Below are 25,744 nucleotides of genomic sequence, written 5' to 3'. Positions count from 1 at the left end.
ATAAGGACTATTAGGGAATTGCAGCTGACATCAAAGTCTGCTCATTGCCAGTTTTCATTAATATTAAGAACAGGACAATTAAGCTGGAAGGCCAGTAGTGCATGAAAAAGTAGGACGGCAAACCTGTGGATAGTGTTGGGCACTGGCGGGATTGGATAATCCAAGAATTCAGCTGATATGCTTATAGTTTAGGTACATCATCAGGTCAGAAGAGTCATGTTGGTGTTTGTAAGTTGTTGCTTTTTTATTATTATTTTCAAACACAACACCAGAGCAATTGGAAAACATTAACGTGGCCAATGATGCCAGTTTTTCAACATAGGTGAGTGCACACAGCCGACGCGCGTTTCGACCTAGGTCTTTTTCAGGGCTAATTAAGGTAGAAAAGAGGATCTGGATAGAGCTGATGGCTGGTCCTCCCAGATCAGGGTGCCAGTGTGGCCACCCAAAATAAACCAAACAACGGTATTACAAAAAACATACACCCAGCTTAATGCCAAAGTTATTTGCTATAAAGACCTAAAAACCAGGGATTGAAATTGAGCCCATATGTTTGATTTCTGAGATATTAACAAGACCATGAAAAATTCCCATTAGCGCCATGATTAGAAGGGTGCTATGGGTACTCCACGTTGCATGATGGATAACTTGCCTTGGGGTGTGAGTGTCATTAAACATAAAATAAATACTGTGTCCTGAAGAAGGCTAGGCAAGTAATTGGAAGCCCAATAGCAGAAACATGTTTATTCATTTGTGTAGGTTTATGTGAATTTAGTGATGAAGCCTGAGGAATAGACATGTGTTAATATCAGAGAAGTGATAACTTGAATTGTCACTAAATTGTGATCAATTAGCGATTTGTGGCATTTGTCTATCTGAATGAATTAGTGATTTCTTGAAATGGGCGACTTGCAGAATTTACCATGTGATATGCAGGGTCTGTGACAAATATGTATTTACAATGTGTTAGGCCTACACTGAATTGATATATAATTGTATGTTGTTGGCTTTGAATAAATAATCTTTTGGCGCTTGTATATTACAAGTGGACATTTTGGAAGCTGGGCTGAATACGCTCTAATTCTTGAGAGCTTCATTGTCAGAAAATGCGTCAATCAATTCTAATAAACGCACTATTTATACAAATAAATTGAAAACATAGAGTGAGCTAGGACACCATTAGTAATTAGTAGAGAGGGAGGTAAAACAGGTAAGAATTGGCAGGGAAAAAAGCATTGACTGAGCTTGGAAGTTAGTGAGATACTGTTTAATGAAAAGGCAATAGCAAGAGTGAGCTATGGGTCAATTAGTGCAGAGTGCCTTAGAAAGCTGGTGATGTTAGGTGAGTTGGGACATTGACAGAATGGTGAAAGACAAGCTTACAAGTGGATAGGATAGCTCAGGGGCAATGTGCTCGCCTTGGAAGCAAGACAACACGGAGCAACACAGGTTCGATCCCGGGGTCCGCGCTTAGAAACCTCTCAGCATTAAGCACGCTATAAATAACCAATTACATAGCACTGAGTGAACTAGAATGTTGACTGCATGGTGTAAGGTGAGCATACAAGGTGATAACATTGAGTGAGTTGTTGCGTACAGCATGGTGTAATGCAAGCTTACAAGCAGATAACATTGAGTGTATTGGGACATTGGCATCAAGGTATAAGGTGATGTTACAGGGTGATAGCAATAGCACTGAGTCAATTGGGTCGTTGACATCCTGGTGTAAGGTGTCAACAAGGTGGTATCTTTGAATCAGTAAGGCAAGGTTATAGGGGATACCATTGACTGTGCTGTGAATTAGCCAGCATAGAAGGAGGTGAGCTTGCATCTGAAAGCACTGGAAGAGAGTGCATGTCGACAGCATAGAATATGGTGAGCTTACAAGTTGAAGGTATTGCGTGACTTGAGATGTGACAATATGGGCTCTATATGATGAGGTCATAAACTGACCCCATTGCGCCACTCGGGAAGCTGCTGCCATAGTATGAGCGATGGACGCATTGAGCAAGCTGTCAAGCGGACAGCACTGGATATGCTATGAAAGTCATGGCTGCCCGGCGGTCGCTTGCATCTCACCTGCCAGATGTAGAGGATATAGTGCATTTTGCTGTTGACCAAGTAACTGTAGAGGATGAGGTAGCAGTCCCCACCGTAGAAATGACCTAACCAGCGCTTCTCCACCGGCACCAGCTCCAGGTTCTCCACTCGCCAGACCTGTAGAGATACATGGAAGGATGAGCAGGAGGAGGTGGGGTGCTATAGAAGGATGAGGAGGCAGGGGGGATGAGGATAAGGGTGAGGAGGGGAGCTATGGAATGGTGAGGAGTAGGAGTAGGAGGAGGATGAGGATTAGGAGGAGGAGCTATAGAAGACTGAGTAGGAGGAGGAGCAGGAGGAGGGGGGAGCTATGGAAGGAGGAGGAGGATAAGGAGGAGGAAGGGAGCTATTGGAGGAGGAGGCAGGGGCTATGGAAGGATGAGGAGGAGGGTAGCTAAGGAAGGACGAGGAAGAAGATGATGAGGAGGGGAGCTATGAAAGGATGAGGATGAGGAGGGAAGCTATGGAAGGAGGGGGATGAGGATAACGAGGAGTAGGGGAGCTATGCAAGTTTAAGAAGGAAGGTAACTATTGGAGGATGAGGCGGGAACTATGGAAGGACGAGGAGGAGGGGGGAGCTATGGAAGGATGAGGAAGAAGAGGAGCAGGAGGGGAGCTAAGGAAGGACGGACGAGGAAGAAGATGATGAGGAGGGGAGCTATGAAAGGATGAGGAGGAGGATGGGAGTATTGAAGAATGAGGATGAGGAGGAGGAGGTGAGATATGGAAGGATGAGGAGGAGGGGAGCTATGGAAGGATGATGAGGAGGATAAGGAAGAGGGGGCAAGCTATGGCATTCTGAGAAGTAGGGGAGCTATTGAAGGATTAGGAGGGGCTATGGACAGATGAGTAGGAGGGGAACTATGGAAGGATGAGGAGGAGCAGGGTAGGAGGGGAGCTATGGAAGGATGAGGAGGAGCAGGGTAGGAGGGGAGCTATGGAAGGATGAGGAGGATCAGGAGGAGGAGAAGGAGGAGGGGAGCTATGGAAGGACGAGGAGGGAACCCATGTGCAATTAAAGCAGGCTCACCGCCATGTAATATTACCAGTGCCCCTAGTCCACAATCCCATGCATGTGTGGGCATGAGTCCATAGCAACATCTTCAGTCTTCAACTAATACTGTACCCCATGTCTCTGATGAAACCCTTTACGACACAAGCACCAGATTTCACTTCTCCTGACTGAGCCCCTCTTTGTTCAATGCCTTTCTAAAGATCACCCAACTATGCCCTATAGTAGATTGGTCGCCACATCATACCGTGTTTGTTTGGTTTTAGCCACCCCTGGAGCATTATCGCTGTAGAGTGGTAGGCACTGCATGGCACTACTCAGCCACCTTTAGGGCGACGCATGCCCGTGATTCATGCATCCCTTGCGAGATGCCCGTTCGCCAGTACATGAGAGTTTTTGACCCAAAGTTTTGCTATTTTTTTAACTGACGCTAAGAGGTCTTCATACCCACATCTTTGCCTCATCCTTCCATTGTGGAGGGCGATTCCTCAGTAGAAGGCTTTCGGGCTGCGTGGGGCGTAGATGGACATGACGTCTGTGCAAACATTTAAAAAAAGACTTGATGAAAAAAAGGTGGCGACTTGGAGTGAGGGATGTTGCCACAAGGAGAAGAGAAACAAAATAAACAATATCATCCTTTTCAGCAAAATATTATTGTGGACGCGGAGGACTCAGTGCTCAGTTTTACATGGGATCACTCGAAGACTCTCCTCTGGTGTTCCCCAGGCTTGTACACCCTAAAATTAGGCAAAAGGTTGCCACTAACCAGTGGAGTTCCCAAAGCCAATGGGGTTCCCGACATAGGAAAACGTCTTCACCTCACTGATGATGCTCAACAAGGCCGAAACAAGTGTCTAGAGTTGCTGTTTATACTCTTGTTTAGAGGCGAGTTGCCTGATATTTCACTGCTGGATTGCCATTGTGGGTAGGACAGGACAGAGATGCAAATGGTTATTTCTCATTTGGTTAGGCAAAGTGGGCTAAGATGTAGTTGTAGACCCCCCTGAGCGAGAATCATCTATGTTCATTCTCAGAAGAGGGGCTCCCATATTTTTGTACATTTTCTAAAATCTTGGGGTTTAAACTTAGGTTACACTAGGATTATCCAGATGTGGACCCCTCACTCACTGTGCTAGGAGAGGCTGAGCTTCACCTCAATGATGATGCCCAACAAGGCTGAAACATGTGTCTGTAGGTGCGGTTGGTCCCCTTGCTCAGAGGAGACTTGCCCGGCATTTCTGGACTGCCCTTGTTAGTAGGACCAGACTGATACGCACTTCGTTATTTCTCCTCTGGTGATCTAAAATGTAGTTGTCGACTGGCCTGAGGTGGGACAGGCTCTCTGGCTGGGTTTGTTCTCAGTAGAGGGGCTTCCACATTTTTGTAAATAGGTACACAGGGAATATTGTGCACCTGTTAAAGAATCCATTCTTAGGTTAATTTCCTGTTGCCAGCCTCCCTGAGAGGGAACCCATGCTGTACAAAATACAGACACAGATAACGAGTAGCCGGGAGTATGATGTCTTTAATCACCCATCTTACAGGCTGACAAAATGAATATCTCACTGTTACTCCTCTTCACAGCCTGCTCGAGTATAGGCTATCTTAGGTAAGCAAGTCAGGCAGAAGCATCAAGTCACTGCATGTATAGAACATGAACATTTCCTGTAGGTTGCATACAGCGGTATGCAACCTACAGGAAACAGGAATTTCTAAACTTGCTCATTTTGCTCCAGAGGATCTAGGCTAGGAATACAGTGCTTTGTCCAAAGAGTATATGGAAACCATTCAGGCAGCCAGGAAGTGCTCCACACGAATGCATTCCCTCTTCCAAAGCCGAGAGAGCTCTCCATTGGCTGGCTGGCTGTTTACGGTGCGCTCAAATCGTATTTTGACCACACTAAACATATTAATTCCATAGACAAACCATTTCCTGGGACTGGAGAACTCACTCTGGGAAAGCATGCAGCAAAGGCCTCTATTGCCAGATAGATAGTTTCTCACAATTTTAAGTGCTCTTCTAAGGTGGAAATCCCCCCACATATAGCAATTGCACCTGCACTGATAAGATCAAGGTGACATCTGCTGCATTTAAATCCCCTGTACCTCTAGCAATCACCTGCCAAGCAGCCACATGGTTCCCCCTCATTCCTTTGTGCATGCATTCATGGATGGGTATCAGGTTTAGGTTATGCACACAGGTTTGTCTGGCCTGTTGAATAACCTATTTGGCAAGTGGGTTTGTTAAAATGGCAGCTTTGCCCCTTTCCGGAAGGGGATCTGGACACTTCAGCAAGTTCAAGTTTCAGGGTTGTCCACATCCAGGCCTCAATGGCCGGAATCTTGACGGGTTGGGTTTTCAGGATAGCCCTTATTAATATTCATGAGGAAAAATGTGCATACATTTAGAATCATTGTATGCATATTTATCTCAGGAATATTAATGAGAGGTATCCTGAAAACCCGGCATGGATCCGGCCCTCGAGGCCTGGAGTTGTATAACCAGAATCCTAGGCACTCTTGTGATTGTAGTCCTTATTGTTCTTCCCTACATCATATGAGACCCCATTACCTCTGCCTCCCCCGTGCCATCATCCACCATCTTTTGCTGGGCCGCCAGCTCCGGCTGGGCATGCATCGTGGCTGCATCAAACTTGACTTGGTCCACTTTGGCTGTGGAGAAACATATAGGAATAAAGTCCAGGAGCCAGAATTCCCACAGTACACAATATGGCATGTAGTGGACTCTTTGTCCTAAAACATTTCTAATCATACATAGAACATCTTATCCTTTACCATTTTCAGTTATCATGTGTGCATGCCAACCCCCCCCCTGCTACTCAGCTCTTCCGGTTCGCACATCATAGGCAGTTTTCATTTTATCCCTCCACCCAAGAAAGTTTTTACTGAAAAAAGGTGTTCTTTCTGGCCATTAGCAAATCATAGATTAGAGAGGCCTGCAACATGCAGCTCTTAAAATGTTTTGGACTACGGCTCCCAAAATAACTCCCCATTAAGTATGCTTGCTAAGTCTTATGGGAGTTACAGCCCAAAACATCTGGAGAGCTAAAGAATGCAGTCCCCTAAAATATTACTTCTCCCAGAGCCTTGGAACCTGATGATAATGCTTATTTATTGAATTCATGTTATTTATTTATTTATTTATTTATATACAGGGAGGACCAATGCTCTTTTGATCACAAAATAACTTCGAATAGATAAGAAATCAGATGTGATGGGAAGCAGAGAGTTTCCTTACAATGGAGTGAGTTTGAGTGAAATTCTGACCAGGTTATGGGAGGCGGGGGAGAGAGTAAACGGAACAATTACCAGGACAATACATGGGTAGACATACATAGATTAAGGACAACCAACATTAGACATGTATAAGTGAGGGTGTACGGCCAGTTGTGTTAGGGGTGTGACCATGATGGATGAAGTGCTAGAGTGAAGGCAGAGAAAGTGAAGGATAGAGGCAGGTTAGAGGTGACAAAAAATGTTAGCTAGAAAGCAGATGGGAGGTAGGTTAAGAAAGTAACTTGGAGGAAAGGAGGTAGGCTTTTGGTTTGCTTTTGAACAAATCAGTGTTGACTGTTTTTTGGATGTCCGTGGGAAAATAATTTCATGCAAGTGGAGCAAGAAGAGAGAAAGAGCGGAAGCGAGAGGTAGTACAGGGAGGGTAAGGTGCCACATAGGTAGGCGAGGAGGCAGAGCAGAGATTATGACAAGGCTTGCAGAGTTGGATAGAAGAGGATATATATGGTGTTGCCTTACCGTGGATACATTTGTGAACCAGGAGAAGAAATGTAAATCTGGCCCTGTTTTGCATCATCAGCCATCGAGACTGATGATGGTACAAGGAAGTAGGTGTAAAGTGAGGGAGTTAATGATCTTTTGGAGAGAACAGAAAGCATAATTGGGGAGACCAAAGTGGTTAAGACATGCTTGGCGGTGTTAAAATGAAGATGTCTGATTTTCCTAATATTTTGGAGGTCAAGGCGAGCCACCATTCCAGTTTTAGGGATGAAAGTAGAGAAGATGTGACTCAGAGGTTTCTAGCTGAAGAGGAGCAGGGGAGAGTGTCAGGGGGGAGCTGGATAGGCAGGGGAAGTGATGAGAGAGAGTATTTGGTAGAATTTAACATCAGAGAGTGTGATGGCAGAGATAGAGTTGGAAATGTTGATAGAGAGATCAGAGGAGAGTTCAGGAAAATAGTCAAAGATTTGTGTGTCGTCCGTGAAAGGCTGGTACGAGAACCCAAAGGAGGAGTTTAGCGCCCTAAGAGCAGAGATGTAAAGAGGAGAGGACCCAAGACAGAGTCTTGTGAAACACCAACTGGAGTGAGTGGAGAGGTGTTGTTGCTCCAGAAGGCAGAGAATTGGCAAGGTGCCAGGTAGGATTCAATCCAGAAAGGGACTCTATTGCGAATCCCAAGAAGAGAAAGAGTATTGAAGAGATCAGAGTGATTGACAGTGTGAAAGATAGTTGACAGGTCAAGGAGAATTAGGATAGAGGATAGGTTGGGTGCTTAGCAGAGGCGATGAATTTAGAGACATTCATGAGAGCAGTTTCTGTGCAGTGATAGGAGCGGAAACCTACTGGCAGGGGTCTCAAAGGGTGTGGATGTCTAAGAAATGTGGAAGACGGTTGTCCACAACCCTTTCAAGCACTTTAGAGTAGTACAGAAGGAAAGACACATGGCAAAAGTTAGCCAGTGCGTTCAGGTCGGCGTCTTGCTTTTATAGGATAGGGCTGACTGTGGCATTTTTCAAAATAGAAGGAACGCAAACAGAGTCGAAAGACAGTTGGAAGTACATTGAGGTGAGAGGCCACTAAAGGGGCAATTGGCTTGACTACTTGTGGAGCAAGAGAGTCTGATGGGGGCACAAGAGGGGATAGCCTTCATCAGTAGAGATAGGACTTCTTCAACATTAGGGAGACAAAAGTGGGAGATAGAGGCAGAGGATGATGTAGAGTAGGCAGAGAATAGAATGTAGGAGGAAGGAGTGTGAGGAAGGTCAGGAGAGAGTCTCTCATTTTGGAAATGTTTGTAGCAAAGTATTCAGCTAGGTCATTAGCAATGAGAGTGGAGTTGATAGTCATAGATTCAGGAGGAGTGAAGAGTTAGTTTAGGGTGCCCTGTAGCCGGGGAGGATGGTTGGAGTGAGAGCAAATGAGGTTGTGGTACAAATCCATTTAGCTCTCAAGAGAGGACTTTAGAGAGTGCATGGCAGAGAGGTAGAGTTGAAGGCTGTCATGCGAGTGGGTTTGCCTCCATTTGTGCAGCAGCCAATGCATATCTGTGCGGAGAGAGCGTATGAATAGGGTGACCCATGGTTGAGGATGCTGAGATTTAGGGGTGAAAGTTGGCAGTGGGAAGTGAGAGGAGGATGAGTCACATGCTAGGGATTGGAAGCTGAGCAAGGCAGTGTTAGTGGAAGAGGCATTAGCTGTGAAGGAGGAGAGTGAAACATGTAGGTCAGAGAGAAAGGGAGGAAAGGCCAATAGGTGAGGCAAGTGGTTAGGAGAGGTCAGAGGTTAGAAAGGAGACGGTGGTGGAAACAATAAAGTGATCACATAGGGATGGTGCGACAATAGAATTAATGGCTGGGAGAGAGGTGGAGATGAATAAGAGATCCAAAGAGTTACCCCCTGTGTGGGTAGGTAGATTATGGATAGAGTGGAGAGCACGGTCACAAAGAAAAGACTGAAGTTCAGATTTCTGAGAAGTGGTTGGAGAGGGAAGGTCAAAGTCTCATAAGAGAATGAGGTGATGTTTAGTACAAAGAGAATCAAAGGAGTTGCCCACGAGCATTAAAGAATGGTCCAGTGGGACAAGGGGGGGTGATAGATGGAGATGATGTGATCCGAGTGATGCAGAGCAATAGTAGAGATGGGGAATGCAAAAGAGGTAGGAGAGGATGTGGAATTCGAGATTTGGAGGCGTTGAGGTGGGGAGAGAGTAGGCGTCTCACTCCTCCCCCTATGCCAGTCAATCCAGGAGAGGGAATGAAGGAGAGTTTGGAGTCATGTCGGGCTGCCAGAGTGACAGTGTCAGAAGGAGAACGTTTCAGTGATAGCAAAGAGGTCTAGAGGAGGAGAGCTGGCGTGACCGCAAGAGCTGGCGTGACCTTAATGGGAGGAGAGCTGGCGTGACCTTCATGTCTGTATCCATCCGGGCACTTAGAGTTTGCACACTTAATACTCATGCGTTCATTCAACATGCAGTTCATCTAAACAGGAGTGCGTGTGGTGTGGGATGAGGGCATTTGAATCTTGAATGGTTATTCTAAATCCTGATTTTGAGTGGTAATCGAGGACCATTTGAGAGTGCACATGTCCCAAAAGATACACTCTCATCTTAAAAAAACACTATCAAGTCAACCTGATTTTCTCATTGGATCTCACCACTCATCTCAGGCTCCTGTTTGGCAGCCAGTCTGCTTGCTAATACTGTGCCAACTCACCTTCAAGGGGCCCAACACAGAGAGGACTATCTACAGGAGTCAATTTCCTTGCCGAGCGTGACCCTAACCTATTAGATCTCGAATGCTCCCCTTCATCTTCTGAAACTCTTTTTTCACATTCCAACCCACATGACACTCATTTAAAACACCCTCAATCTTACGAGGTACATCCCTGCCTCCCCAAACCCAAGACACTGCCTGTCCCTGCTCCTGAGTTGGGAGAACGGAGAGCTCAAGCACAAACTCGACCACCTGCTGAAAGTGTAGACTGTGGCTTGGAGGCTCCCATGAGAACTTCAGAGGAAGGACTACACCATCTTCCAGGGTGATAAAAAAAATAAGCTCCTGGGTATCGGGCATCACCCAGGAGGCAGGGGCTAGGTCTGGGGCGCTAGCACATAGGGTGCCATCTGTCTAGCTTCACCATGAGATGCAAACTTGATCTTTTTCCATTATATATCATCCAATATGCTTTACATTAATTCCAGATGTGTCCTAATGCTTATTCACACACATTCCCAAACACTAGATATCCTTGTATAGCGGCACTTTGATCAGCCAGAGGTAACTCCTGGTAGCTGTTTGTGTAATGCCAACCAGTCTCTCTACTAGGCGTACAGAAGGAGCTAAATAGGTCCCAGGAAATGTGAACGTTGTCTTAGTAAATGGCACCCACTGCCACTGGGGAACTGCCATATTTAGAAGCCCCTGTTTTGTATAGAAATGCACATAAATGCCTTATTTATCTTGCTCTGATTGACCATGTGGCCAATCGCATCACTCTCTTCATTTTGGGGAGGCTATATCCTTCCACTCCACTCCACAGCACATCATCTCGGGTGGTGGTTTTCTGTTCAGACTTTGTTTAATGTCTGTGGTGCATAGCTCCCTTTTTCTTTCCATCCTCAAAGTGCACGCAGCTGCACAGAACAGTGGAATGACAAACTGAGCGACAATGGATAAGAAGGGTGGCACCATCGGATATTGGAGCAGGGCTTTAAGTGGGCCAGGGCTGGCTATGGCTGAGCCCCTGCAATCTCCTGAAACTTTGATAGAGCCAGTGCACTGCCAGGGCTTCCTCTGCTCCCAGAACCCCACCAGCAACCGAGGAAAACCACTTTTTGTATTGTTCCATGCTGGGGATTCGAACCTGACCCCTGCCGGTGACAACCCAGTGTCACATTGCAATGTGCTATTTCTGAGATGCTGGATATCTTTTGTCTCATTCAATAGACTGCTTGACCCATACAGGTGTTAGATGTCAAGCTTTACATTGAGTGAAACTAAAGAAATCCAGCACCTACAGAATAGCACAGTGAGATGTGACACTGGCTTGTCACTGGCAGGTCTTGGGTTTGAATCCCCAGAATGGGACAATAAAAGAGAACCAAGCGAACAGTGAGGAAAGCCACTTTTCTTAGATTGTCCTGTGCTGGCGACACTTTAGGCCACGCACCCTCATTACAGACCACCCTCGATTTCTCACCCCACTTAAAGCACTGTATTGGAGCGTCCATTAGTGTTTCGTCACGATGTATGCAAATAAATAGTTGTACAGGAAACACTGAGAACCTGCATACTATTTACTTCTAAGCGCTATATCAGCGAATACCGCAGCGGCGATGCAGGATGGGATCTGAAAACACAGGAGTGAACATTTTGAGCAGGATCCATACTACAGTCTTATGAATTGCTAAAAATAAAAGAAACATCTTTGAAGGAAAACCTAACCAATACTAATAAGAATAAAAAAGAAAACAAGAAAGGACATTGAAATACAAGTAGGTAGGAATTTGCATTGGGCACTAACACCACCAGCATTTTTGATGGATCCAGGCAGCGCAGCCATTTCATGGGGCAGATGATGAAATTATTCACCAACTGCATATAAAGTGCAGGGTACGGAATTCAGATTAGACAAGCAGGAGTTCAAAGTGGCTCCTGGGAGTCTCTCATTAACAGAGACCAGGAGCTACCACTAGGGAACGAGGAGCCAGTGCATAGCGTTCCCCAAACCTAACCTCCTCATAAGATGCAAATATATAATTATGCCCATTATCTATTACCCTTGAAGCTTTAAAAGTTGTATAGAGGTGTCCTGATGTTTATTTATTGATTGTCCCAAACACACAGAGTTAAATTCACATAGTTGCGTTCAGCATTGGTTGGCCTGGGGAGCAAAAGGTAGCTCCTGGTACCTGTTGGTGCCAAGCAAACCAGGCTCTTCCAGGCTAAAAGCAGCAGCTAAATAGCTCCCATTTCCCCTCAATTTCAGACCCTGAAGTGGGTTATACGAATACCAGAAACAAATTGTCCCGGGAGGATAGCTCAGCGGCAACGTGCTCGCTTTGGAAACAAGACGACATGAAGCAACACAGGTCGGATCCCCGGGTCTGCGCTTAGAAACCTACGCAACTAAGACATATTCCTGTCACAGCACCTCGATGCCCCCTGGCTGTGTGAGCTCTTTAAATATGTAAATAAATAAAGATAAATAAATGCCACTGTAGAATTTAAGTGTAGAGGAACACATAGGGCCTCATTACAACTTCGGCGGTAGCCATGCCGCTATTGGCGGCATGGCTGCCGCCGAAATCGGGTCCGGGTCCCCAGAATGGGGAATTACCGGGCCATTCCCAGTTTGGAGGGCCCAGTAATTCCTCCCTCCAGGAACCCGGGCCCGGACCTTCCCCATTCCCATCTGAGCCCCCATAGGGCTCAACGGGAATGGGAGAGGGAGCAAACAACGGGCCGATTATGAGTGGCCCGTTGTTTGCTCCCTCTTCCCCTCGCGCGACCCGGTAAGGACGCCTGGTTTGACCAGGCGCTACTTACCGGGTCCCACAAGGGGAGCTTGTAATGAGGCGGAACGGGTTTAACGGGTCCGCCTCCTTTAGTGGAGCCCGTTAACCTGTTCCGCCTCACTCGTAATGAGGCCCATAGTGTTTGAAAGTCTTCTCAAATATCCCCCCTTAGTAGCTGGCACAGCTCTGGATGTTTTCGCTGAAGCTAAACTGCGTACGCAGAAAAGAGTTGGAGTCCCGCTGAACACAATACTGCAAACACTGAAGTTCTGCAGCAGGTAGCAAGCTGCATCAGGATCAGCAGTTGTTTTCACAGTTACTCTCCGTTAAATGACAATACTGCGCGCTTTGGTACGACCAGTGATGACTGGATTAACGAAATGTTGATAGTCAACTGCAGAGATCACAAAATTCAAGCACCAATGATAAACGCATAGAACCCCACACTAGGAGAAGCACAGGCAATAGCGAGCAAGGCCGGAGAAACAGAGGCAAGGCGCCCGCACATGGACAATAAAGATCATGCTGAAGCGGAAAAAATACAACGTCGAGTGAAAAATCAAAAGCACTACCTCTTTCCAACAATGGCACTCACGGGAAAAGGTGAAGGCAGCAAATGCTACAGGTGTGACGATAAACACAAATCCAGTACTATAGAGGTCCAGCAAGCAAAGCTAGGTATTCTCCAACTGCAAGAAGCTAGGACACTACAGGAAAAGCTGCACTCTCAGACACAAAGCGCCAAGTAAGCACAGTTGCAGCCTCGAACCGCAAGACCATTGAACCATTCTGCTGGCGATAGAAGATCAAAAAAGGATCCCAAAACAAAATGGTAATGTGATGTGAAAATGAATGACCATAAATTGATAAGGTTAGCAGGCTCAGGCTCGGATCTCATGATATTACGGTAGATACTCTGAAATCCTCTGAGGGTGAAAGCCATCTGCACCTAAAACCCTCAGACGTTAGTGTTGAGAGGCAGATGAATACGTCACCTGTAGCTTCTGCCCCTCCTCCAACCCAATAACGCACAGGTGAGAAACGTTATTCACCGAGGCAACTGTACCGCCCATATTCCAGGCAGGTCCAGCAAGACATAGAGACCATTTCAGCTGAAGAGGGCAAAAGCAGAAACTAACGGTGTTACAGTAACAAGTGCATGCATTAGACACGAAGCACACATGCACTCCACATAAAGAAACGCAGACACGATCTTGGGGGGAAAAAGTGTTTTCACCAGACCAAAACAAAAAAAGATAGATTTAGAAATGAAATCAATAATTTGGTCTTTCTAAATTGATCCTTAAACCTCTCATCCAAATAAAACTCTATCTCCACTCACCCCCTAAAACCTCCCACCTGCACTTACCTTGCTCCGTCGACGCTGTCCTCATCTTGGTGCGTGGCCATTTTGGGAATGACAGCTGCTGCATGAGACGCACACGAGTGTGAGGGACGTCATGTAAGCAAGGTAAGTGTTTGGGTGTGTGCATGTGTGTGTGTGCATGTATGTGGGGGAGAGGTGTGTGAAGGGATGTAGTGGGAATGGGAGGAGGTGGGGGCGTGAGTTAAAAAAGTATTTACATTTTTTTTATAAAAGGTGTGAGTGTGGGGGACAAGAGGGGTTAGGGGTGTGAAAGGAGAGTTTGTGGGTGAAACCCCCTGAATACCATTAAAACCAAGGGTTGGTGTCCAACGCGATACTACAGCATTTTGAAAACAACACCAAAAACGACCAAAATAAATCGGTCTTTTTGGTGTTCGAGTTTTAAAATGCGGTAATATCACATAGAACAGCAGACATTAGGTACAATATGCATTTGTACATGAAGAACATTAACATAGCATCCACAAGACATGAAAAGCACTAACAGAAGCAATGTACAAGTTATATGAAACATGAATAACACACAAATATAGCTCACAAACATAAAAATAGAAGTATAACCAGGCAGCCATCTTCTTAAAAATGGAAGCCACCACATGCTTTTAACTAGACAAAGGCCTCAAGACGTCGAGAGAACTCTAAATGCTGAAGCCACAGAAGTACAGATAGTGCAGAGCTCAGACAGTACCTAGCAACCCAAGCCAAGGTTACGATGAATAAGGGAGGATAGGAACGGCAGAGCAAATGTACAAGATAACAATTCCCAAGACGCAAGCAATATATTCCCAGAAGAATTAAGAGCACAACCAGTCTTTGTTAGCCAGGTCCAGGGACACAGTAAGGCAAAAGGCCCCATGAAGGATAACTCAAGAGTGTCCCTAGGGGCAACAGAAAACAGAGCCGTCAGGACCAGGACCACCATGACGTTCCTGGAAGCATGGCGCTCCACTTCAAACAACCATAAAGATGTGGCGCATGGGTATTCCTCGTGTCGGCACTTCTCCTCTATGCACCTCTTACGAAATTTCTCTATGGCACCATGCCAATGACAGGGAAATGCCAGTTCCCGGACCTAGAAGCAATGAAGGTCCAGGTTGCCACAAAGGGTCCTTCAGTCCCCCTGTCTGTAACAATACGTTCTACACAAGTCCAAAATGACAGTTTATTGGCGTTAGATGTTTCGATATGGTTTAGCAACTCCCAGGTCTTTGAAGTAGCTGCCTTAGTTGATTGTGAGGCAGCCAGAATCTTCATGGACCATGTTTGGGTGAAACAAACCAGTATTTCTTGTGTGGAAAAAAATAGATTGCACTCCCGTGGAAGGGGTAGATGGTACACCATTAGATGGAGGTCTGATCACTTGGAACACAACTACTAATTTTGCAAATAGCGCAGCATCAAGAACAAGTGTATTTCATCATCATCAGATCAACTAATTTCCTTCTCATATTAGGTATCCCTTGGCTTTCTCGTCATAAGCCATATATAAATTGGACAGGCCATAAATTGTTCCTCTGTTTCCTAGTATTGTATATCCTCTTGTCATTTTGTCAAGCAAAACAAACCCAGATGTCGGCTCCTACAGAATCTGATCCTGCCTTGACTAATACCTCCCCTGTAGCCTGTTTAATACCAATGAAGTACCTTGCCTTTCAACGCGTCTTTGAGAAAGAACTTATCTTCCCATTGGCCAGATGACTTCACATTAGAATTACAATATGACACCGCCTTTACTTTCAGTCACATGTTTATTTTGTGACCCCTAGAAAAAACAGCTCTTGGGGAAAATTTGGATGAAAATCTGGAAATGGCCAAATCCATGAATCGCCTTCCTCTGCTGGGGCATCATTGTTCTTTGTGACCAAAAAAGATACATCTGAACTAAGGATATGCATTGAATATAGAGGTCTGACCTGCATCACCCTCAAAGATAAGTATCCCTTACCAAGGATCTCTGACATATTGGAATCTCTGCAAGGTGCTCAGATATTCACCAAATTAGACCTGCGCGGAGCATATCAGCTAATAAGGATCAAGGAAGGCGATGTGTGAAGTCCGCCTTTAGGACGCTCTTTGGGCATTTTGAGTATTGCGTAATGCTCTTCTGTCTTTCAAACGCACCAGCAGTGTTTCAAAGATTCATAGATAATCTTGTATCAGATCTTTTGCAATATACAATAATTGCATACTTGGAAGACATCCTAATATGCTCCCAGAATCCCCAAGACCATACTAAACATGTCACTGAAGTCCTTCGCCTTCTCTTCAGCACCTATTTTCGTTCAACCTAATGCACTGCAGCCATTCATTCTTGAGACTGATGCCTCAGACATGGCGGTGGGGGTGGTTCTCAATCAGGTCCAAAGCGACACAGAGGCTCACCCTATTGCTTACTTCTCTAAAATGCTCTCTGTCCCTGAAAATAACTATTAAGTTCTTGAAAAAAAGAACTGGTAGCCATCAAATTAGCCTGCACTGAATGGCGCCATCTCTTATTGGGAGCAAGAGAAACCACTGAAATCCGAACTGATCATAGAAACCTTCAGATGCTTCAATCCTTTGACTGTAGAAACAGTAGATAAGCCTGCTGGGCTCATTTGTTTTCCTATATTACATATCTCCCGGGCACAAAAAACACTGTTGCTGATATGCTTTCAGGATGGGGGTATGCAACCCTTAAAAAAGGAGATCAACTGTTATAAGTTATTGCCCCACAGCTCCTTTATTTTGCTTGTGGACACCTTTTTGCAGAAGATCTGTTCCCAGTTTCTTACCTCCCCTTGGGAAACAATCTTTTGTGCTAAGTGGAAACTTTCTTTTATTGATGGCTTGTATTACCATGGATCTTCCATTGTCATCCCTTCAAAGGACTTACAAAAAGACGTACTTCACCTGTGTCATGCCACTGTAACAGCAGGTCCCTGAGGTATCCATCAGTTTTGGTGGCCAACTGTACACCGTTATGTAACTGAGTATGTATGTACATTGTCTGTATGCGCCCATACGATAGACTTTATTGTTGACCTTTCTTTCCTCCGGAGGAAACATCGTCATCATGGTTACTGTGGATACTTTAACCAAAATGGCTAATTTTTCTGCACTGCAAAAACTTCCTTCAGCAGCCCAAATGAATATTGTAATCCTTCATGACATCTTTCGTCTACATGGACTCCCCGAATCAATAATCTCAGATAGAGGCACTCAATACACTTCACACATCTGTTCTCGGCTCTGTACCATATTGGGTATCAAAAGATGCCTGGCATCAGGTTTTCACCCACAATCCAATGGACAGACAGATAGAGCAAACCAGACCCCAGAACAGCATCTCCGGTGCTTCGTTTCAGCTACTCAAGATGATTGGAGTTCTTTGCTACCAACCGCCAAATTTTGTTATAATAATTCCCTGAACACATCAACAGGCATGACATCATTCATTTGCACCTAGGGTTATCGTCCCAAGTGGACACCACTGCCTTTGGCTACTGATACGTCTATCCCCAGTGTGAATTCCTTATTGAATACCTTGCGTAAAACACAACAAACAGCTACACAAAACCTACATGAAGCCCAGGAAGCAGCCAAACGTTATGTGGACCCTAAACGTAAGCCTTCTCCTTCTTACAAACCTGGAGACAAAGAATGGCTATCTGCAAAACATCTACCGCTTCATCTCAAACCTATGAAGTTCTCCCCTCACTATTTTGGTCCATTTTCCATTGAGAAGGTAGTAACCCCTGTGGCCTTTCGTCTCTGGTTACCACCTTCTTGGCATCAAATACATCCAGTATTTCATACTTCTTTATTGAAAGCTTATCTCCCAATAGCAGTCCACCATACTTCCTGTGCACAACCTCTTCCAATTCTAATAGACGATCAGTTGGAATATGAGGTCCAGCAAATATGCGATTCCCGGATGTATTGTGGTCGTCTTCAATACCTCATAAATTGTAAAGGCTACACACCTTGTGATATGACCTGGGAGAATGCTACAGATGTCCATGCTCCATATTTATTTCCACAATTTCATCAGAAGTACCCTTTGAAGCCCGGTGCCATCAAACCTGTCAGGGGGCATACTGTCAGGACGCGTCCATCTTGGTCCTTGTGGGCCTGTTGGCAGTGAGTCTTTCCCTCCTCAAGATGGCGGCTGCAGTGGTACAGCTCGTCCCACACCAACATGGCCACCATGACGAGGGCGTCAATTGACATTGTTCCCAGAAGTATGGCGCTGCATTTCAAACAACCATAAACATGCCGCCCGCAAGGTATTCCTCATGCCACAACGTTTCTCCCCTTGCATGTGCTTCGTTTCGACTTTAAACCCTTTTTGCTATTTTCCTTCTCTGTTTGCTGCTCTTGTCCCACGAACCACCTTTTTGTTACTCTGCTACCTTTCAAGATCCTTGCCTGCTCACTTCTTGTACTGCCTTGCTGCTGCCTCTGAGGTCTGGTTTCTGCAGTCATCTACTAGTACTCTACAACAACTGCTTTCCTGAAAGCCTTGGACACGCCATACCTGCACATAAGTAGGAATGCAGGGGGTTTTTCACCTTGGAGTTGTTTGCCTCTTTGTTGGGCTGCTCCTGCCACAATGCCTTTCCTGTTTTCTCAGGACGCATCGTGGCTGCACGGAAGGACAGACCCTTTCTCAACCCAGACCGAAAACCCATGCTACAGAAGGTAAGGTGCAAACCTGATAACAGCACACATGCCAATATTAGCTAAAACTTTAATACATTTAAATAAATAGCAGGTAATTCGATTTCACGCATGGTCTCATCATACGTGACCCACAATTGGAAGACATTGGTCCTCATGCCGAATTTGCCGGTCTGGAAATAAGGGTTCCGGTAAACTCACCAGCACCCTTGTTTCCAGACCGGCAAACTACGGGTTTGCCTGCCGGAGCCGCTGTGCCCGACAGGTCAGAACCTACCAGGCACAGCAGTCACAGCAGGAAAAGCAGTCACTGAAGCACCGGCACCATTAACAACGGTGCCGGTGCTTCCGTGTCCCCACTCCCATAGAGTCCTCTGTGACGCTATGGGAATGGGGATTAACAGAATTACCAGTGCCTGACTTCCTGGCTGCCGTACTTGTAATAGCCCGGTGGCACCTGGAAGTCAGCCGCTGGTAATCTTTTACAGATCCAGTGGCAACCCGCTGGTAGCACCGGCAGGTTTCCGCCAGACCCATAATGAGGCCCATTGTCTATTCCTTTGAAGTGATCACCACAAATGCGTACTCCTTACACGTACAAACAGAGTTGAGACACCACACAAGGTCAAATACAAAGAGATCCCCCTGGCTCATGATTTAGGATTGAGGGATAGTAACTTTTTTAATGAACAATGAACAGCCCATGGGCCTCTCTCCCCCTGCTATCTGTCTGACTCACGTCTTGATGAACTGCCAAGCGGCCATGGTTGCTTAGTAAGAAACCAACCAATCAAAACCCTTAGTGGTATGCCACCCCTGAAATAGCTTGCCACCAATCACTTAGTGTAGGGATGATTTACCTTTATCAATTTAGAGATGGTTCCAGGTGAAGCTATCAGATGTGCGTAAACCAATCAAACGTTTAATACATATAGAGTCTATGTGTAGTCAATCACATTAACCTATCCCCAATGCCCGTAGGTTCTTGTAAGTAGGATTATGTTATGACATCAGTGATGACTAATTTGTTGTGTTTAACCAATTCTTTTCTATGTATCCTCTGAGAGTGGCAAGATTGTAATGCTTGTATGCTCTCCCTGCTTTATTTGGATGATAATAAAGAAGGATTTTGCCTTGCACTTTGCCTACTCTGTGTTTTGAGTCCGGTTTGGATTGACTGTGAAGTCCTATGAGTAATTTGGGACTTTTAGGCCGCAGAAGCAGGAGAACTGACATTGGGGCGGGATGAGCGGAGGAAACTCAAGATTTGTCAGATCAATGCAAGAAAGAGCAAGTGTATGCCAGGAACACAGGATTTATCAAGCACATAATTGAAAATGATGCTGAAATCTTTTATAAAAAACACACAGTGCATGGAAAGCTAGACCTACCACATAGTTCTGCACAAAGGAGCCGTACCGATGAAGAGTCGTGTACCCTTGGTTCTGATCATGGATAGGAATGAGCTCAGAGGCCTATCTGAAAAAATGGAGAAGGTTTGAACCTTCGAAGAGGTGGAGGCCACAAATTGGCTTAGCGCAGTGGTTCTGATGAAGAAGAAAGACACAGGCAAGCTGCACATATGCATCTCCTGAAGGAGTCTAAGAAAATACACAAACATACTATAACAGATCATTATTAATTCCCTCACATCACAGACCTAATGCAAATACTAGGACAAGTTGCAGTGTTCTCCAAACTGGATATTCTCAATGCCTTTCACAAGGTGCCACTACATAAAGACTCCAGAGATCTGACAGCATTCATAACACCGTTAGGAATATATCGATTTAACAGGATGCCGCTTGCTCTCTTATCGGCTGCTTCATTGTGTCAGCGAATTAAGGAGCATCTGCTCAAGAGAGTGAACAATGTCATACATTGTTTCAAGACGATCTGCTGGCATACGGAGAAGATCAAACCGAGCGCAACACAGGATTATTTGCAGAGAAAGACAGATTGAGATAAACCGGCTTTAAATTACAATGGAGGAAATGTTGATTTGGAGTTTTAACAGTCAAGGAGGCATGAGACCAAAAGAAAACCTAGTCTTAGTGATTCAGCAAGCGCCTGCTACAGGAGACAAGGACCAGCTCAAATCCTTCATGGGACTGACCGAATACTATTCAAAATACCTAGAAAACTTGAAAACCTATCAAGCTAAACTGAGCCAACGAGACAACTGCTAAAGAAGGATGCATACTTCCTGTAACCAAGAACCTCTCAAGAGTTATTTGAGCGAATCAAGAAGGATATCACAAATGCACTGTCCATCAAAACCTTTGCTATCCTCATTGACACATGCATCACAGTAAATGCAAGTGCTTAGAACATTGGGGCCACGCTGACCCAGAAGAAAGGTGAATGAGACCAAGTGGTGGCTTATTCATCAAAGTCACTGACCAAATCCGAGCGCAACTGATCTGTAATCAATAAAGAAATGTTGGCCTACTCCTGGGCAAAGCAACACTTTCGACACTACCTTTGGGGCAGGCCATCATAGATCACCCATAGATTACTAACAGATCATAGGACATTAGAAAAGAAACTGCAACCAGGAGGTAACAAACCTTTGGCACCAAGATTGGCCAGGTTGGCAGCCAAGATTTAGAATATATGCTTGATGTTGTACATATAGCAGGATGGAAAAAGAAGCAGGCAGACTCTATATCGAGCTTACCCATGGAAGAATCAAGAAAGGCAGACTTTCTCAATGACGAGTGTATGGTGGTGTGGGTGCGCGACCCGAGAGAAGAATGGGATGATAGTGTTATCAAGAAGTACTGGATGCAGCAAGATGATAATGATCCTGACATGGAGAACATACGACAGCTTAAAGTCACAGCGTGGCCGGATGAAGGAGAACTGGAAGACTCACTGCAATCGTTCTGCAAAGTGGCTGAGCCTTTAAGGATCCTAGGGGAAATCATTCTGAGAAATGAAAAATTCCTGCTACTGCGGGATGGGAACAAAGGGCATCCAATAATCACACTATGTTATTTTTAGACTGAACCAAATGATAACCTGTTTATAGTGATTTACTCACTGTTAGTGAATGCCTTTCTGGCAAGAAAGGCAACACAGTCTGTTGAGTAAGTCTCATTGACCAAACCAAACATTCCGTAGATGCCCATACTAGCCTGCTCTAAATATAGAGTTACACTAGTTTAATGCAGGACTCCCATCACTCACTTCAGGGCATTTTACTAGAGTAACAATGCTACGGCAGCCTGGCCAATACATGCACCTCCTAAATGATATGATATGACAGGTTATTTGTAATGCGCTCAATACCCAGAGGTTTCTAAGCACGGTCCTGGGGATCGAACCTGTATTGCTCCATGTCGTCTTGCTTACAAGGCGAGCACGTTGCCCTTGAGCTATCGTCCCGAGACACTTTATGAAAGCTTCAATGTGGAAGTAACCCTCATATTCATCTAGTGGCATGATCTATTGGTCTATGTCATCAGTTCATGAAAGCCTCAAAGTGGAAGCAACCCTCGTATTCATCTAGTGGCATTATCTATGGGCCTCTGTCATCAGTTCATGAAAGCCTCAAAGTGGAAGCAACCCTCGTATTCATCTAGTGGCATGATATATGGGTCTCTGTCATCAGTTCACGAAAAGCCTCAAAGTGGAAGTAACCCTCATATTCATCTAGCGGCATGATCTATTGGCCTCTGTCATCAGTTCATGAAAGCCTGCAAGTGGAAGCAACTCTCATATTCATATAGTAGCATGATGTATGGGCCTCTGTCATCAGTTCAAAAGAGCCTCAAAGTGGAAATAATTGTTGCATTCATCTAGCAGCATAATCAGCATGATCTCTAGGTCTCTGGGACTCTTTAAGACTGAGCGGCGTCACCTAAAAGGCAACCACAACTCGCAGCCCTTCCTACACAGTTGCAAAACTCTGTAGCTCAGATGGGTCATGCTCCGCCAGTATCCAGGCCATTGGTAGTGTTGAGACAAAACTATCAAGGAAATAAATGGAACACAGGCCATCTCTTGCTATGCTCCCGTCTACTGGAACCTCTATTCCGGTGGCTCTTGTAGTTCAGGAAGGAACTAAAGACCTTACTTTTCAGTCAATACCTAGGTGCCACCTAGGCTCCTTGTGTTCCCTCATCAAATCCCACCGCATGGGCAAAAAAAACGGTGCCCAATTATTGTAATCCCCCTTACCTCATATGTTACCCTCAATGACATCTACAACGATTCGCTGCTATTTAGCTAGGTTCACACTCACAGGATCCCAATGCATCATGGCAACATTTTAAAAACAATAAAGCGGCTGTCCAAAATAGTAAATTCACAAACATGACCACACAAAACAATCCAATACAGTAAAACCAAAATATTAGAAGATGCCAATGAATGCAATAGAACACCAAACTGCATGTTCCATAGCATGTAGAGTCCTTTGTTTATTTTTTAAAATGGCAGCCATAATGTCTGGTAAACCATAATGGTTTATTTTATTCCATGGACCCGTCTTGGTGCTCTGGCATTACACGGGTGTTGATTTGGCAAAGTATAAAGGCCTATTAAAATACTAACATTCCATACAATTTTACACAATCCCAATCCATTACAGTAACTTTTTTTTTTTTTTTTTAAAAGAAGGCATGTTAAACATAGTCCATACACAAACATGAACAGAAAAAACAAACCAAGAGAACAAAAACAAAACAAAAAAAGAGAACACACATTTAATAACCCAAAACAGTTACAAACAGTTCAATGTAGCAAAGGAAATGTGCATAAAACAAAGTTTGGAAGCAACATTTCACATCTTAAAGAGCTGCACTAGCTCCTTCAATATGGCTGCGGGTGTGACAGTTCTTTCAGCAAGATGCATTGGTTATCCATGGCAGAGCAATTGGCTAAAACCAGGGCCCCTCTTTATTAGCCTTGGCAGTAAGTAAAGCTCAATTCAGACAGGCTTAAAACCATTAAATACACATCCAGTAAAACATGTCACTCTTTCCCAGCCAGTGGAAATATTAGCGGTTGTATAGAGCAGTTTATAGCAAGAGGTTGAAATATCAAGCCATCGAGTGCAGAGGACTAAATGGTACGCACTTGGGTGAGGGGGAGCTCGCATGTAACACCTCAAGCAATGACGTTACATTGAAGGCAGCCATTTTAGCAGATCTCATCAAGAGGAGATGGGGGAGCAGTGGAGCACTGGAAATCAGGACTGTTGTGGAAGGGGTATCGAGACTCTCCAGGTGGGCAGATGGAAAGGGCGTGGATTATGCGAACACAGAATTATTTTTTTATCCTGCACTTCTGATCCGGAAAGCTCAGTTCTCTGACACCTCTCCTTTCCTATAGAAAACTAATTCTGTTGCAAAAGCATTGAATAACCGAGGAAAACTTGTTGGATGACAACCCAATTCCAGATGCTTATGGTTCATTTCTGTATATTTGTGATCTGTTTCTTTGCTATCTGGAATGGCTTGCTGAAGGGGCGAGATGTGGTTCTCTGGCCTATGTGTAATCCAGAAGCAGAGATTGAAGGTGGGGGTTGTGCAACACAGCGTTTGCTGCAATCAGATAGAAACGAGGGAAGAAAAAAAGGGAGAGGTAGCAAAACAAACAACACGAAGAGAAGAATGTGGGGTCGTATTGGGGCCTCTGCGGAGAGGGGAAAACAAAGAGATTGAGAGAGAGGGAGAGAAAGAGAGAGAGAGAGAGAGAGAGAGAGAGGGAGAGGAAGAGGAAGAGGGAGAGAGAGAGGGGGGAGCGAGAGCAAGAAAGAGAGAAAGAGAGGGAAGATAGAGAGATGGCGAAGGAGAGAGAGAGGGAGATAGGGAGAGAAAGAGAGGGGGTGAGAGAGCCAGAAAGAGAATGAGGAGGGAGAGAGGTCGCCATGTAATAATGTTCCTGCCAAAATGTTGTCTGGCAAAAAAGTCGCCAAATAATGGCTGTTTTTTGCAGGGACATTATTACATTGAGCATGCCGGGGACACCCCGGCAACCCACAAAATCTTTTTTTTTAAGGGGAGCAGAGGGCACTCCCACAACCCCCGCTCTCCTTGACCTCATATATATGGTCACCATATATAATGTCGCCACTACCTTTTACTGGTTACATTATGTATGCCGACCATATATTTGGGGATAATATTACCGGATACCGGAGAGAAAGAGAGGGGGAGAGAGAGAAAAAGAAAGAGAGGGAGGATGAGGAGAGATAGGGAGGGAGAAGGAGAGAGAGAGAGAGAAAAGGGGGAGAGAAAGAGAAAGAGAGAGAGGGAGAGAGAGGGAGAGGAAGAAAGAGAGAGAGAGGGAGAGAGGAAGAGTGAGAGAGAGACAAACAGAGAGAAAGAGAAAGAGAGGGAGGTGAAACAGAGAGAGAGAAAGAGAAAGAGAGAGAGAGAGAGAGAGAGAGAGAAAGAGAGAGAGAGAGAGAGAGAGAGAGAGACAGACAGACAGATGACTGCCCTTCCGATATTGAAGAGCTCTTTCTCTGCCTACAATGACTTACTTTATTGATATTGAACTCACTGGAGATGTTATTCCTTAACAGTGAACATTGGATCGGTGAGGCAGCGAGAAACTGGCTAGCTTAGCTTGTTGCCCTGGCAACAAATCATGGGCAGTACCAGTCCTGGTCATCCCAATGAACATTTAAAAAGACAAAATGAACATAATATTCTGCCATCCACCAGTGTGGTGAGATGCGGTCACACTACTGGGACCTCAGCGCTAGCCGATTGGCTCTTAAGGAAGGTGCGCTCTACCGCCACCCGTACGTTGTATTTCAATATACGAAGACCAGGAAAGCCCAGCGATGAGCTGTCCTGACTTGTACCTTTGCTGAGCAATATGCAGGCTACTCTATGCAAGGCATAATAGCATTGAATAAAAAATGGCTCTGTCCAACCACATTGCCCGGCCTGGAAGCCTTAGCAATGAGGGACTTGGGACGGCTAAATAAGGCTGAAGGCAATTTCTGGCGCAAAGTCGACTCTGATGGAAATTTTGCGTTTGGAACTTGGCAGAATCTCCCTAAGAGGCTTAGCACTGACGAAAAGAGGGGAATTCTTCCTTAAATCGAGAATTACGCCTAAATGTCCCTTTGTTATTCGCCAAAATTGGTGAGAACTATGAGAGGGAGCCCATGATATATGTCTTTATATCGAAACCGTTTTAGTGAATGCACATATCTCAAATATTTTATAACGAAAACCTTCATAGTGAATGCATTTTTGGGGACCGGGCGAGTCCCCCACCAAACCCCTGTTTAACACCCCTAAAAACCCAACCCAAACGTTTCCTGAAAAAATGTAACCCTCTACCC

The 25,744-nt window shown here is 45.1% G+C and overlaps 1 protein-coding gene across 3 annotated transcripts in view; it reads right to left on the bottom strand.

The window, feature by feature from the left end:
- Positions 1-25,744, bottom strand: part of VIL1 (villin 1) — a 426,415-nt gene that overhangs the window by 135,707 nt on the left and 264,964 nt on the right. For all 3 annotated transcript variants that reach the window (XM_069616842.1, XM_069616840.1, XM_069616841.1), the window contains exons 11-12: positions 5,685-5,785; positions 2,080-2,217 (exon numbers count right to left, since the gene is read on the bottom strand). In XM_069616842.1, the coding sequence (XP_069472943.1) occupies positions 2,080-2,217; positions 5,685-5,785 (239 nt within the window). The remainder of the gene's footprint in view (positions 1-2,079; positions 2,218-5,684; positions 5,786-25,744) is intronic.

The sequence above is a fragment of the Ambystoma mexicanum genome, chromosome 9 (genome assembly GCF_040938575.1).
Source record: "Ambystoma mexicanum isolate Mex_15411 chromosome 9, UKY_AmexF1_1, whole genome shotgun sequence".
Classification (NCBI taxonomy): domain Eukaryota; kingdom Metazoa; phylum Chordata; class Amphibia; order Caudata; family Ambystomatidae; genus Ambystoma; species Ambystoma mexicanum.
This window is presented reverse-complemented; position numbering and strand designations above follow the sequence as displayed.